Source organism: Anthonomus grandis, chromosome 9 (genome assembly GCF_022605725.1).
Source record: "Anthonomus grandis grandis chromosome 9, icAntGran1.3, whole genome shotgun sequence".
Classification (NCBI taxonomy): domain Eukaryota; kingdom Metazoa; phylum Arthropoda; class Insecta; order Coleoptera; family Curculionidae; genus Anthonomus; species Anthonomus grandis.
In genome coordinates, this window is record NC_065554.1 from 30,130,060 (window position 1) to 30,146,246 (window position 16,187).

The following is a 16,187-nucleotide window of genomic DNA, read 5'->3' on the forward strand; positions in this document are numbered from 1 at the left end:
GGTCTTTAAACAAAATGTTTTTTTTTGTTACTAGGTATCTTTTTATAGTTTTAAGCATAGTTGTAAAAATGTTTTTTTTTTTGTTACTAGGTATCTTCTTATAGTTTTAAGTATTGTTGTTAGTTGTATTTGTTGTTAGTTGGTACAACAAGTATTGTTGTTAGTTGGTACAAGTGTGGTTAGTTGGTAACAACTGGTAATTGAGAATTTTCCTGTGTCGCTTAAAACTTAAAATGTGGCCTATTTTCTATTTCTATTAACATCCTCACTCACAACCCCTTACTTTACAGATCTCACTACGCTGCACAATTTTTCAGATATTGAATCACATGATAAAATGGGTTACTTTTTACAAAAAAATATTGATCAAGAAGTTATATTACCATCGGTATTAAGTCTTATGAGTTATTTCAATTATTCTTTATAATATTTACGTGAAACCTACTTATATCTTAAAATTTGTTCCATATATTTTTTGTATATTAGTTTTTAGTTAATTAAGTGCAACGGGCTTTTTATTTAAAAACTTGACCCTCTTGAACACAAAATGGAGGAAACATAATGTTTGTTGGAATTATAACTTGTATTAAACTTTGTTGGTAATTTTGTAAAAATAGCTTTTTATATATATATATTTGTATTAATTTTTGTCTCAAAAACATATTTTGGTAAGTAATTATTTGTTTTTAAAATTTAACTTTTAAGAAATTTCAATATGCCTCCACCCTTAAGTATATCACTTATCACTTGACCACCCCATAAACGACACGTGTTGTATGTTCAAAAAAAATAATAAAAACATAGTTGGCAGCATCATCCCATATCTTAAAAAAAATATCCAACACGGCCGCGTAACCGGAGATTCCAGCGTCGTTGAAAACCTGACTCAAAGAAGCCAAAAGCCATGTCCACGCAGCTAAAATAAATCGTTCCTAGATTTGAAGCTTCGCGGCAGCACCACACGGTGCACAAAACTGAACGGCAATCCGATAGTCGACCGGGTACACTTTTTAACACAGGATTGCGTATCTTCCCAAATATTCAATCAACGGTAAGGGCTTCCCCAGACGCTCCACTGCCGCTAAACAGTAAGCATCTCAACGAATTAGACAAAGGATATATTTCTACTATATCCTTCTGTTTATTCGTGTCAATCGAGCCCCAGGTAAGGCCCCCAGTCTTACCAAACAGCACTCGAGGAATTGCGCATTTGTTCCTAATTGAACAGAGGCTTTCACACCTACTTGTGCGGGCATCTTCAAGATGCGCAAACAGATCTGTACAAACTTCTCATAATGGTCACATATCTACTCAAGATCAACTATTTCTCACATATTCACCACTATTAAATTTAGCAGCCTGGTTTAACCAGTAAACACAACTCTTTTTCCAACACACCACCTTACACACATTTCTCTCAAACGTTGCTTTCTGACTGCCTCCCAATTAATATTTTTGGGTGTCCCCTTAACTCAATGAATATTAGAGATCTTTAGCAATATACGTTATTTTAAATATATCAAGTTATTAATTGATTATGGAATTAATTAAATTGAGATTGAATTATTATAGATCATTAAAAGAGTTTTGTTTTAAATGAGAATACATATATTAAAATAAAAAATAAAAAAAAAATATATAATATAATAAAAATGATAAAAATCAAATATGTTTTACACTTTTTGTCTTCAAGATTGTAAAAAATGCCACACAAAACGTCAAGCACCTGTTGAAGTGGTCTAGGATATAGAACGGCGGGAAGAAATGGTTTGCAGTACCCTAGAACTCCAAATGACTTTTATCTGTAAGGTTACCTTAAGAAGGCCATTTACAAGCATGAATTTAGTAGGCCAACAAATTTAGAGGAGTTTTTTATTAGAATAACGCTTTAATTTTCATTATGCAAAACACAGCATATTAAACATTTTAAGATTACAATTCTATGCAGGTTTTACACATTGTCATGTCTGTAAAACCCGCATTAGTATAAATATATTAAAAATGCCTGGATTTTCGCGTAATATTTTGGGACATTTTGTCGCCAAACGACGCAACTCCCACGAAAGTCAGATGTTTACTAATCCCGTCCTCGGGCCGGCCGAGGCAGTGCTCTGTCGGAGGCACTCGTACACGAATATACGTATTGCTTCCAGCAGCCTCTTTTGGTTCCTAGAAGCAACCTAGTTTCTTGAGTAGGTTAAGTGAAAGTAATTCACAGAACTTTTTTAAAAATTTATTAAAAAGTTAGGGCTGGCAACAATCAACTCTTTCTACTACTTAAGATCTAACTTTAGGGTCTTAAATACTAAATCAAAATAGATAAAATACGACAAAAAACATATTCATTAAAATATTATAAGATAAAATATGGTATAAAAATAATACCGTTGATTGAATATTTGGGTATAATATATAATATTGGTATTGGGTATTAATATTGGTTTGGGTATAATATATATATAATATTTGGCCCAAATATTCAATCAACGCTAATACGTAAAATACTAGTTGATAAACTACGGTGTAAAACATAATAAGTGAAATATAATATAATTCGTGAGAAAAAGAAATAGTCAGGTAATCCCTAGATTTATCTCTGTAGCACCCACGTACAATGGATCATGTTTCTATCATATATAGGGTGCTTCAAATCTAATTCAATTCAATCTTCAAATCTCTTCAAGAGCTGGTAAATTGTTTAACATTATTAATGGAACACTTTATATTTAGAAATTCTTTTCTAGTGTGGAACTTTGAACCCTACTTTCATTTAAGAACCTTAAGATAGTAAACCCAAGTTTTAGAAACTTGGGTTTATTCAAATTTAGAACTACATAATTAAAACAATAAGTCCTTTAATGGCTTGCTTTTGTTTACTAACAAATCTTTATTTGGTATATAATACAAGAGCTATCGATTTTTTTATCACCTATAATTTTCTTAAAAAGCATTTGTGTCTCAGGCAATGATTTTCTACCAAAAAACCGTTTTTCATTAACCTTACCCTTACCCGCCACCCACCCCACACAACTTACCAGTAAAAAATATTTTTCAAAAATCATTGTTTTTCAAAATAATACCCATGAAAAATAGCTGGTTTTGTCATTAATATCCAATCTTATAACACAGTTTGTTTATTGATATAATTATTATAATTACATGTATATTAATAAATATTTAATACAAAAACAGTGCTATTAGATTGGATATTATAAATAAAAAACAGTGATTTTTCAAAAAAATTACTACTAGGCCAATGTTTGGGGTGGGTGGGGGGTTAAGGGTTGTGTTGGTGAAAAATAATGTTTTTGCAGAAAATATATTTATACACTATTTAATTAAATAACACTGTTTATTTAAATTTGATATAATTTTATATATAAATATTTAACATAAAAACAGCGTTATTAGTTTGGATAATATGGACGAAAAACAGTGATTTTTCAGAAAAATTTCATCAAATATTTGAGGTGTAGTAATCGAGTTTAAAAATTAGATATGTAAGTCCCGTATCAATTTTTTTAAATGCAGAAATTTTAATATACGTATATTTTACAGTTTAGTAAATATACCTTAAACATATATGGTTGATAAATATAACATAACCAAAAACTTACTAAAAAATCGTTGAATAAATATACAGTGCTTTCATTTCAAAACGATCCACCCTTAATAACTTTCTTAAAAAAAGAAAAAAAAAACACGTCAAATTAGATATATAGGGGGACGTTTAATTATGCATTTACTGAAGTTTTGTCAATCACCTCCTCACCTCCAGCTAACCTCATGTTAATATGTCAAATGGGAACCCCCATCGTGTGATACATCATAGTAAGGAATGTAAAATTCTCTATTCAACGGTACCAAAAAAAATGAAATCGGTAAATGTATAAGTGTTTTTTTTTTTTTTAAGGAATTTATGAAGGGTGGATCGTTTTGAAATGAAAGCACTGTATATATTTAACAATAATAATATATGATGTGTTGCTTTGAAAGAATTCTAACAAGTCCGGGACTGTAATCGCATTTTCAGGTATAAAAGGCCAAATCAATATAACAGGTTTGAACATCAGGCAAGAAAACCGTTAAATGGACCAAGAATGCAAAGAAAATAATAATCATATACCGTAAAAATAAATTCAGAGATTGGAGGGACACAAAGTCAATGGTTTTAGATTATGTTTAATAAAACACCACAAACATTTAAGTTAAAATAAATATATAAAAAATATTGCTGACGTCCACATTATATCCGGTTTCAAAACTAAATAAAAAATAATAATTTTTTATTTTTAATGTTTGTTTTTAAATAAGCATTTGAGACCATTGACTTTGTATCCCTCCAATCTCTGAATTTTTATTATTAAGAGGTCTCTTTGAGAAAAATTGACTACTTTTTTGAATCATATACCGTGCTGCCATTTTGTATATCAGTATTGGATTCAGAAGATTTGAGAAAAGGGATAACAGCTCATCACAATATTCTAATAATATTCTTGATTTGGGTAGAGGGAGGAGAAATTTCCTTATTTATAAACCCGCTCTATTTGCACTATATTGTCCTAAAAAAAATTTTTAATTTATTTTAGTCTTCTTTTCCGCTGCTATCCATGTTTGGGGTCAATTCTGGCCCATATAATATATGAAATAAATGTACACCACTATATAAAAAGGAATTTTCCCACACGTATTGAAATCTGAAAAAAGGTCTCACAATAATAGTAATAATTTCGGTTTGGGGGGCATTTATTTTGCTCCTTTTTACCTAATTTCGCCCGGTATAAGTGGGTAATCACAAAGCACACACGAATAATGGGAAGGGCTCGGAAGAATGTTAAAAAGCCCCTCGGACAACGAAACTTTCGATGATGTGGGTCTTTTTAGCGCCAAATTTACCTCGTGACAGGGTGGTATTTTAAGCAATTTTTAAAAAACAAGAAAGTATTAAAAGGATTATTCGAATTATCTTTTTTAGTTATATTATACTACAGTATTTCGAAAATTTTGAAATATTTTCAATAACATTCTTTCAAAATTAATAAATCCAACGTTGTAAATCTACCCGCGGAAAGTATTTAAGAAGTTGTTACTGAGGAGGATTTGGATGCTCTTTTAAAAAGTTATGACTATGAGGTAGATAAACAGGAAACAGAAAATAACGAAAACAGCCTAAATAATATTCCCCATGTACTAGAAAATTGAAATACACAATTCAAAATTCAACACAGCCAATTCAAAATATTCGCTATGTTTACTAGGTACTAATGTAACTGTTCCTATTCCGGAGGTCGACCGTGCTCGTAGACCTAAATACTGAAGAACAACTTCAGTATTTAGGTCTTTTCTAAATTCATTGCAATATGCTTTTAAAAACCTTTGATAAAACTGGCAAAATACAAGCGTTTACCTTTGAAAATTTCCACTGATTGGGAAAATAATTCCGTTCTACATAAGAATTAATTATGTGAGTGAGGAACGGACTGCGCTGCTTTAAATAAACAATTCTCCGCACCTGTTGACCCAAGAGCAAAAACGCCCGGATGGTTCTTCAGAAATTCCGCGTCTACCACAACTCTATAATAGTCCCCGCTGACAAAAAAGTCTAGAGGCGTCAAATCGGGTGATCTTGCTGGCCAAAGGACTGAACCACACCTCTACCAATCCATCTATTGTTGAGCTTTAACTAGTAGAATATATAGTTAGTTTCACTTTCTAAAGAGCCTCTGCATCTCAATTCTGATCTTTTAGAGAGACCTCGTGTATACCCGGGTCCGAATTATACCTGTGTTAAATAATAAGGTGGTCCCGCTGTTTTCTTTTCAATTCGCCAACGGCATTGAAGAAATCCGAGATAGCGGTAGGCCGAAGAATGAACCACCGACAAAACGGTTTCGTTCGTTATTCGTCGTTAGTCTAGTCCGCTAGTACGAAAGTAAAAACGGTGCGTGTCGAAGAAAACAACTTTCGCGAGATGTGATTTTAAGAACGGACGATAACCACATCGATATTTAATGGATTATTAATAATTATTGTGAAAATTTTTAAATTCGTGACAATGAAGGAAGATTGTGTGATATTTCTCTTTTGCTCAATCGTAGTTTTAGGTGAGTCGCAATCGAGGGATTTCCTTATAGTAGTATTGTTTGGTGACAAGGTCGCAAGTTGTTTCATATTAATCGTCAATAGTATTTTGGTTTATTGAACAAATAAATAGGGTTTCGTACCTGGAGGTTCGAAATTGTGATCTAGTAACACGATGAGTAACCTGAACCATCTGTCCATGAGTGATCTAGGTGAACCATTTCTGAAGCATTCACTGATTATCACCTTTTGCCTTATCCCTCTTAGATCTGATTTCTATAAACGCTTCTCTATGAATTCTCTTAAAATGACCATATTATACTTAAACCTAAATCGCTCTAAGTAGTGTAAATCCGTAATTAAATGTTTAACCCTTAAAGCCATTCCAGGAAGCCTACTATTTTAGTGTAAATTAAACATAAAGTAAAGATAAGTGTAATTAGGTTTGCTAAAACCAGTAACAATTTTATAGATCAAATATTCCAATTTGGTGGCTTGACAAAAACGCTTCTAACTCGGTGAGTTTTTGATGTACAAGATACGTTGTTATCTCAAATTATCGGGTAAGAAATTCCCTTTTTTTTGCTAAACTCTTTGCTGCTGCAATTACCCTAATCTTTAACTAATTTATTTATAAAATATACTTTTAGGACAGTAGAACGTCCAAATATGCAAAAAATAACAAACATACTATATACAGAGTGTTTCAAATGCGAGGGTGACTCATTGGAGTCTGCAAAACTGTAAAAGATAAAAGGTTGGTTAAGTCTGAGACATGTTGTAAATGATGGTATGTTTGGTATAGAGATTCTGGATAAAAACGATCATATTTTATCATTTAGGTATATTATATAATAAATAGTAATAAAATAAACTTACAAGTCACAGGTCTCAAATTTATTAAATTAAAGTCAGAGGATTACACGTGTTTCGCCCATACTAGGCATCATCAGATCAACTTATATAATCACTAATCAAAAGAACGAGAAAAGAAGCAGAGAACATGATACAAGTCAAGGGTAGAAATTAAGTTAAAAGAAATTATATAATGCCCTTCAAAATTCATCTGTTCTAAGCATAAAAATTTTCAATATTTATGATTTGTACATACATATATTTATAGTTCAATATTTATACAACTTGAATTTTTACGATTATAAAATTTTAGGAATTTATAGAAAATTTTAAATTTTTGAATTTTTTATTTTAATATTTTAAAGTCTCAGAATTTTTGCATCTTACGATGTTACAATATTAAAATTTTGAATTGTGAAATCTCTGATTTCTATGAATCGTATTTACATTTGCAACATTCCAATTTTTCAATTATTGATTTTTAAAATTTTTACGATTTTTTTGTTTTCAAGTTTAACAACTTGAATATTTTTGATTCTTACGGTTTTATAATTTAAATTTTTTAATTTGGACGACTTTTATTTAAATATAGGATTTTTGAATTTTTTATTTTAAATTTTTATAAGATTGCAAATTTTGAATTTTACGATTTTTAAATTATCAAATTTTTAAATTTTTATAGAATATTTTTAATTTTACGATTTTACGACTTTTGACTTATTAAATTTTTATTTTTTTTCGATTTTTCCACTTGGAATTTTTAAATTATTAAATTTTTACGATTCTTGAATTTTCCTGGGTTTTACAACTTGAATCTTACGATGTTACAATATTGAAATTTTGAATTGTGGAATTTCTGACATTTTTATGAATACTATTTTACGAAATTCCGATTTTTAAAATTTTTACAATTTTTAATTTCTCAGGTTTTACAACTTGAATAATTTTGATTCTTACGATTTTATAATTTGAGTTTTTGAATTTGCATGACTTTTGATTTGGAGAATTTCCAACTTTTAATATTTTAAACTTTCAGAATTTTTGCATTTTACAAAGTTACGATTTTTCAATTGTTGAATTTAGAAATTGATGAGCTTACGATTTTAGGATTTTGAATCTCTAAATTTTTACGATTTTGTGGCGTTACTAGTTTCTAATTATTGAATTTTCGAAGGAAAATTTGAAAGGTCAGTTAAATTTGGGACACGTTGTAAATGATGGTCTGTTTGGTATAGGTATTCTGGATAAAATACTATCATATTTTATCATTTAGGTAAATTGTATAATAAATAGTAATAAAATAAACAACTCACAAGTCACAGGTTAAAGTGAGAGGATTACACGTGTTTCTCCCACACTAGGCATCATCAGATCCACTTATATAGTCATTAATCAAAAGAACGAGAAAAGAAGCAGTGAACAACACTTCATGAAACAAGTCAAGGGTAGAAATTAAGTTAAAAAAAATATATAATGCCCTTCAAAATTTTGTGATCTGTTCTAAGCATAAAAATTTTTAATACCTATGAAATTTTATACAACGTGAATTTTTACGATTATAAAATTTTAGGAATTTAGGAAATTTTAAATTTTTGAATTTTCCAATGTTACAATTTTTTATTTTAAATTTTTATAAGATTGCAAATTTTGAATTTTATGATTTTACGACTTTAAAATTATTACATTTTTAAATTTTTTCGGTTTTTCCACTTGAATTTTTAACTTATTAAATTTTTACGATTCTTGAATTTTTCTGGGTTTAAAACTTGAATTTTTAAATTTATATGACTTTTAAATGTTAGTAATTTAGAGTCTCAGAATTTTCACATTTTCACATTTTACGATATTACAATCTTCAAATTTTGAATAATTGTGGAATCTCTGACATTTTTACGATTTTATGGCGTTACGAGTTTCTAATTTTTGAATTTTCGAAGGAAAATTTGAAAGGTCGGTTAAATTTGAGGCATAGCTATTTTATACAAAATTATCATATTTTATAATATAAATTATATAATTCCCTTAAAAATTTTATGATCCTTTTTTTAAAATTTCTAAGCATACAAATTTTCAGTATTTATGAGTTTACAACTTGAATTTTTACGGTTATAAAATTTGAGGAATTTAGGTTTTTTGAATGTTACAATATTGCAATTTTTTATATTAACTTTTTTATAAGACTACACATTTTGAATTTTACGATTTTATGACTTTAATTTTTTAGTGTAATAAAAGGAATTTTTCATTGCTCCCGGTCAGTTAATGTGACTGAAATAACTGTCGGAAAATTTTGAACTCCCCAATTTTGACTTAATGAAGTCACGAATACTAAATTTCTAAATCAAAAATTTTTAAAATCCTTGATGTAGATCAAATACTAATTTCTTTCTCAGTTCATGACATGAACTGAACTCTTAATATGAGGGAAACACATGTAACCTTGTGTTAGAATTAATAAATACTTTTGAGACCGAGACTTTGTTTAGTTCCCTTTAGATTAAATTTTAATGATATGTGAAGTAGATGGAAATTATTTCTTCCTTAGTATCGAATTTCACGTAAGTTCAAAGTAAGCTCAGTAAGATACAAAATGATATATATATCTATATATATACAATGAACGAACAACAACAAGAGAGAAAACAAAAAGTTAAAAAGGATATTAGGGCACCAAATCAAACTAAAAGTCTCAGTCATTTCTATTGTCATTTCAGGTCATGTGAATTTCTAATCGTGTTTATTATTCAGCTCCACAAACATTTGATTGCAAACAATATCCTTAATTGACGAGCCCCTTTACACAACGACGTTATTAAAGCAAAAATGATGATTCTCTAAAAAGTATCTTTATTTTACAGGCATTCAAACATCTACCTCTCTGGTCCTAAGAAGCTACGTCTCCGAGCACGGACTCCATGGAACAGTCACGTTCACGACCGTTGGTGACGAAATGGTGATCAACACTAATTTGGAACCCACTTTGGAATTCCCTACCTCAGTATGGTCTTGGTATATTACCGAGTTTCCTGTTGATTATACCAAAATAGACAATAGGTAAGTTGATTTAGCTGATATGAGAGCAGTTGAATTATTTTTGATGAAGCAAAATGACTCAATGGTTGGTGAACGAAACTTGTACTTTTAGATAAACATTGAAACGTGTGTATTGATAGTTTATTGACAAGACTGTTGATATTGAATTTTTCCATTTTCCAGGCATGTGAAGGAATTTTTTCAAGAGTGGTTAGAGCCAGTTGTTCTAGTTGTCCAGGGTGTTAAAGGTTATTCGAATTTCCAGGATTTTTTTATTTTTGTCCAGGCAGTTGAAGTCATTTTTTGCAACAGCCAAGACATTTTGTTACTTCTAGTCATTTGAAGTAATTTTCTTCAGTTGCTAAGAAAATTAAATAAGTTTTTCCAGGCAAAAATTTTTTTGGTGAAAAAAAATCCATACCCGACAAATGAAAAATCCCAAACTTTGAAGGTCAATATATCGGCTTCTATAAGGACTATCGAGAATATTCCAACGGTTCTGTCTTAATTTTATCATTCTGAATCGAACGAGGTCATCCGCAAGGTCGTAGCTTTCATATTAACCGAGATATCGCATTTTAAGAGCCGATTTTTGGCCTAAAAAACGAGGTCTAAAAATGACTTTTTCCGAATTTTCAAAGTGCTCTCATTCGATTAGTTCTGCTCGAATCTCGTTATAACCCGGTGTTTTCGTAATGTAGGTGATCCAAATAAGACGCTGGTATAGTTAGTTCGAATTCGAAAAAAAACGATTTTTGGTGAAAAAAAAAGATACGGGGGGGGTATACCCAAAAAATAAAAAATTCCAAACTTTGGAGGTCGATATTTCGGCTTCTATAAGTACTATCTGGAAAATTTCAACGACTCTATCTTAGTTTTGTCCTTCTGAATCCAATGAGACTATCCGCAAGGTCGTAGCTCTCATATTAGCTGAGATATCGCATTTTTGGAGCCCATTTTTGGCCTAAAAAACGAGGTCTAAAAATGACTTTTTCCGAATTTTCAAAGTGCTCTCATTCGCTTAGTTCTGCTCGAATCTCGTTATAACCCGGTGTTTTCGTAATGTAGGTGATCCAAATAAGACGCTGGTATAGTTAGTTCGACTTCGAAAAAAATCGATTTTTGATGAAAAATTCGATACGGGGAGGTATACCCGAAAAATGAAAAATCCCAAACTTTGGAGGTCGATATCTCGACTTTTATAAGGACTATCGAGAAAATTCCAATGGTTCTGTCTTAGTTTCGTCATTCTAAATCCAACGAGACCATCCGCAAGGTCGTAGCTCTTATATTAACCGAGATATCGCATTTTTAGAGTCGATTTTTGGGCTCAAAAACGAGGTCGAAAAATGACTTTTTCCGAATTTTCAAAGTGCTCTCATTCGCTTAGTTCTGCTCGAATCCCGTTATAACCCGGTGTTTTGTAATGTATGTGATCCAAATAAGACGCTGGTATAATTATTTCGATTTCGAAAAAACTCGATTTTTGGTGAAAAATTCGATATCCGAAAAACGAAAATTCCCAAACATTGAAGATCGATATCTCCGCTTCTATGAGTACTATCGCGAAAATTCCAACGGTTTTGTGTTAATTTTGTCATTTTGAATACAAGGAGACCATTCGCGAGGTCATAGCTCTCATATTAGCCAAGATATCGCATTTTTAGTTCCCTTTTTTAGGCTCAAAACCAACGTCAAAAAAATAACTTTTGTGTTCCTCCTATTCCCTTAATTCTACTCAAATACCGTTTTAACGTTAGACATAATTTAATTAACATTTAATTTCTCTTCTCTTATCTAGATGTGATCCAGACAAAATAGGTAGTAATCTAGTGACTTTAGATGATCTCTTCGGCTACTTAGTGATTCCCGATAACCAAACAAGTGAGTTTACCAGTGGCGACCTCACTGTCGGCGGTGAAAATGGCATTTATGGCAAGTCAATTCTGTTTGAAGAAGTCGAATCTGGTCGAAAGGTATACATAGTGCATATTCCACATATTATCTCGAATTTAATGATATTCCTTTAAGGTGTGCGGTTCTATTACAATCCTGGATAAAACTCTGGAAAAAACCGCCTTAGCTAGATTCAACTCTCCCGTAGCAGGAAACATATATTTCCGTTGGTTCTACACCAAAGACAACCAAAGCGAGACGTTGATTTCCACCGATCTGTATCACTCGAGGAAAAAAGAACCTTATGGAAAATACGTGGATTTCACCGAGCATTCTTGGAAAATTTACGTGACCGACATTTTCGACGACACAGACCGTTCGGAGGAAAATTGCAACATTTTGCAACTGGTGTTCGATCCAGCAAACAAAGGAAAAGGGAGGGCGATCGGCGATGTGGATAAGAGATTGGGCAAAGTGAAAGTATCCACAAACTACCATAAAAAGAAATTTAAGAAACTTTATCAAGATAAGGAGCTCATGCTATTGCCAAGTGACTTAAATGGACCCCAAAGGAGACTTTATGTGGTTCTATTCGAGAGGAAGCATGAAGACGTTTTTTTGGCTTGTGCCAAGATCCGGTACGATCATCCGGTGTATTCCAGGTATAAATAGATTAAATTTGATCAAACTGTTTGCAAAAAACAATTTTTTTAGGGTAATAATCCAATCGGGGGGCATAAAAGGTGACGTCAAACTGAGCCAGCTGAACAGATTCAATCCAACTTTCCTGAATTTCAATTTGACCACGGCCCGCGGCGATTTGGAAACTAGGATCGTTTTTGGATCTACTGCTGCAGGGTAATCAACTTTTTCCAAAAAAAATTGTCAAATGGTTATTATTGACTCCAAATTTGTCGATCAAACATCAGCCTGTAGGCCAAAAATTAAAAAAAACTACAAGATATTGTCATTTTTTAATAAAATACTCCAAGGGTTTAACTAATAAATACCTGGTAGTTTTAAGATCCATGAACTGCCAATAAAACCAGCCAAAACCGTCAACGGCCAAAACGAAAACGCTTGTTTGACCACCAAGTACGTATTCAATCCTCGGAAGATCGATGTGGGCGCAGTTCCACCAAATGGTAAACCATATTTGAGATATTTAAATTATTAAGTGCCCAAAATTGATATTTTTTTAGGTTATGGTACCCAAGACCAATATCCAATTGGAGATCTCTCCGGGAAACTCCTCGATAGGAACAACGGGTCCAAAGTGGTGCCGGGCAGCCAAGAGTTGAACGGTGCTTACTGGGACGTGTTTCTTCCTCTGCAAGGGGTTCACTCGGTCGTTCACAGATCTTTAGTCATTTACAAGTAATTATCAAGTTTTCTTCTCAATTTCTGATTAATGCATACGAAAACTTCTAGAAACACTCAATATCCCACTTCTGATATTGTGGCGGAGCCTTGGATATGCGGCTCGGTAAACTTATACGAGGATAACTTTGAGTATCAAAAGCAACTTTTTACGGCACAAGTTGTTTTTAGGTACCCCACGGTCGGTCGACTGATAATGCGACAAGTATAGGAGCCAGTTTTAATTGTTTATATTCATTACTTATAATTTTTTTTTTTTTTAGGTTAAAGACGAACCGTGGACTGATACGGCGGTGATGATCGAGTATTTGGTGCATGCCGACGGTGCTCAATTAAATAATTCGGCCGAGCATCGGTGGGCCATCCACGAAGCCCCACCTGGAAAAGATTTTTACGATTGGCAAAATAGATGTATTAGCGCTGGAAATGTTTATAATCCTTATAAGGTAAAATTTCATTTAAACGTATTGGTTACAATTGATTTTTTCAGGTTGCCCTTACTGTAGATATGGATTCTACGTTGAATTCTAATAAAATTTGAGGGGTCATATGATATACTTTGGTCCCATAGACTCTAAGATATGAGCACTTGAAGATTCCCTCTTTTCGACTTATCTGCGTCAATTCTATTTAAGACAGAAGAAAACGGTTTTTAATTTTCTCGATAATCTATCAATAATAAATTGAAAAAGCGATTCCTTTTCCAGATCGATTACGATAACACCTCCAACATAGAACAGTGCAACTTGGACTCCATAGGACTCTGTAGAGTGGGAGATCTCTCAAAACGTCAAGGCACCCTGAAAATCTCTGGCAAAATCGTGGATAGCGACAGGGTGTCCCGTAGGATCTGGACCGACCCTTTGCTACCCTTAAGCGGTCCGCACAGTATCGTGGGCAAAGGATTCGTTTTGTACGATGACCACGGACCCAAAGCTAGAGGTGAAAGGTTGGCTTGTTCGCGGTAAGGACAGCGGGTCTTTTTGGGGAAATGAGGTTAATTATGACGTTTTTTTAGGGTGGGGGGTGTGTATCGTAGGAAAGCGGTGGCGAAGGACTGGTTTCCGAACTCGGGCAATGTCCAGTTGCCTGTCAAGGGCAAAATCGAGTTTATCCAGCAAACCGAATATGATATAACGAACGTTGAGGTCAGCTTCGAGGGTCTGAATAGGCAAGCCAAAGGATATCACGTGCATATTGTAAGTACTACAAGGTCAATAATAAAATGAGAAAATTAATAAAAATTTGTCGACAGTAACCAGGTATTTTCGCATTAACCTTTTAGACTCCCGTGGAAGAAAACCTGGAATTCCCGTGTGAAGCGACAACACTGTACGGTCACTGGAACCCGTTAAACGTGGATCCCAGCTCATCGCCCACGAGATACCATGGGACCCCCGACCAATACGAGATGGGCGATTTGAGCGGGAAGTTTGGCAACCTCGAAAACGCCACCATCTATAAAACCCATTACAACGACACCATGTTGCCACTGTTTGGGCCCAGGAGCATTTTGGCACGCTCTATTGTTATACACAAAAGGGTAAATTAATGATTAATTTGTTAATAAAAAAAAATTATTCCAAATTAATTAGATAGATAATGAGAGATGGGCTTGTTCCACTATTGAGAGAGGCTACAGTCCCTCTGAGGCCCGGGAGATTCGGGCTATAGCCTCGTTTCATCATCCGTTAGGGTATGCTTATGGATATATGAAAATGGTAAGATTCTATTTATAGGAGAGAAATTAACAGTGTAAATCAAAGAGAATAGGGTTCAGTAACAGTTAAAAGTAGGCGAATCAATAATTTTAGAATAATTGAGGCTTTTCGGCCGGTGTGTCCAATGTGCAGGTTTGATCTTCGATGTGGCTACTCACTTCAAGGTTCAAAATCTCAAAAACTAATGGAAATATTTTCATAAAACAAAGAGGATGGGATTCAGAAAAGCATGCTCAAAAAATGTTATTTAAAGTTTAAACCAGTCCGACCAATAATTTTTGAATAATTGAGGCTTTTAACCAAATGTGACCAATATGCAGGTTTGATTTTCAAAGTGACCAGTCACTTTAAGGTCGAAAATCTTAAAAACTGGTGGGAGTATTCTCATGAAATAAACGGCATAATATTTATATAAGCATTTCCAAAAAGTGTTATTAAATGTTCAAGCCAGTCCAATCAATGATTTTCGAATAATTGAGCATTTTGGGGCAGGTGTGTCCAATATGCAGGTTTGATCTTTAAGGTAACAACTCACTTCAAGGTCCAAAATCTCAAAAAGTATTGGGAGCATTTTCATTAAACAAACAGCATAGAGTTCAGAAGAGGATGCTCTAAAAATATTATTAAAAGTTCATAGCAATTCAATCAATAATTGTGCAGGTTTGATCTTCAAGGTGACCACTCACTTCAAGCTCCAAAATCTCAAAAAGTAATAGAAGTATTTCCTTAAAACCAAGAGCAAGGAGTTCAGGGAAACCTTGAAGTTTGAATTCCAGAAAATGTAATGCCTATTATTATCTACTCACAAATGTTTAAACCGTTATAGCGTCAACTGATCTACAACGATGGCAGCTCCAGTGACACAACCATAGAGGTTAAGCTACGGCATCCTGGCAAAAATGACAGGAACATCGTGAGTCCCACTAATAATTCCATAATTATTAATTATCGTAGATGGAGTTCGTAGGTTTAGGATCAAGAAATCAAAAGTTTCCTTTTTTGAAAAGGTGCCGACGTTTATTTACGTCTTTTTCAAGGGGCTGTTTACTGTGAAGAAGACATAGGCACATATGTAATTATACTTTGAACAAACATAATAGACAATAACTTTTTTTTTAAACTTCAGATCACTAACATATAACTTCTATATATAACCAACCCAGCCTAGTAAAGGTCATGGACTTTGATAAAATGGGTGGTTTTCATTTCAAGGGGTGTCAT

At 32.9% G+C, this 16,187-nt stretch overlaps 1 protein-coding gene across 1 annotated transcript in view; it reads left to right on the forward strand.

Annotated features, from left to right (window-relative positions):
* Positions 1-5,903: 5,903 nt before the first annotated feature.
* LOC126740355 (uncharacterized) overlaps positions 5,904-16,187 on the forward strand; it is a 35,488-nt gene continuing 25,204 nt past the window's right edge. The window contains exons 1-14 of the mRNA XM_050446332.1: positions 5,904-6,104; positions 9,795-9,990; positions 11,771-11,945; positions 12,001-12,527; positions 12,580-12,723; positions 12,883-13,010; positions 13,068-13,242; positions 13,297-13,450; positions 13,509-13,691; positions 13,953-14,209; positions 14,264-14,444; positions 14,531-14,788; positions 14,841-14,966; positions 15,793-15,879. Of these exons, the coding sequence (XP_050302289.1) occupies positions 6,056-6,104; positions 9,795-9,990; positions 11,771-11,945; positions 12,001-12,527; positions 12,580-12,723; positions 12,883-13,010; positions 13,068-13,242; positions 13,297-13,450; positions 13,509-13,691; positions 13,953-14,209; positions 14,264-14,444; positions 14,531-14,788; positions 14,841-14,966; positions 15,793-15,879 (2,640 nt within the window). The 5' untranslated portion in view covers positions 5,904-6,055. The remainder of the gene's footprint in view (positions 6,105-9,794; positions 9,991-11,770; positions 11,946-12,000; positions 12,528-12,579; positions 12,724-12,882; positions 13,011-13,067; positions 13,243-13,296; positions 13,451-13,508; positions 13,692-13,952; positions 14,210-14,263; positions 14,445-14,530; positions 14,789-14,840; positions 14,967-15,792; positions 15,880-16,187) is intronic.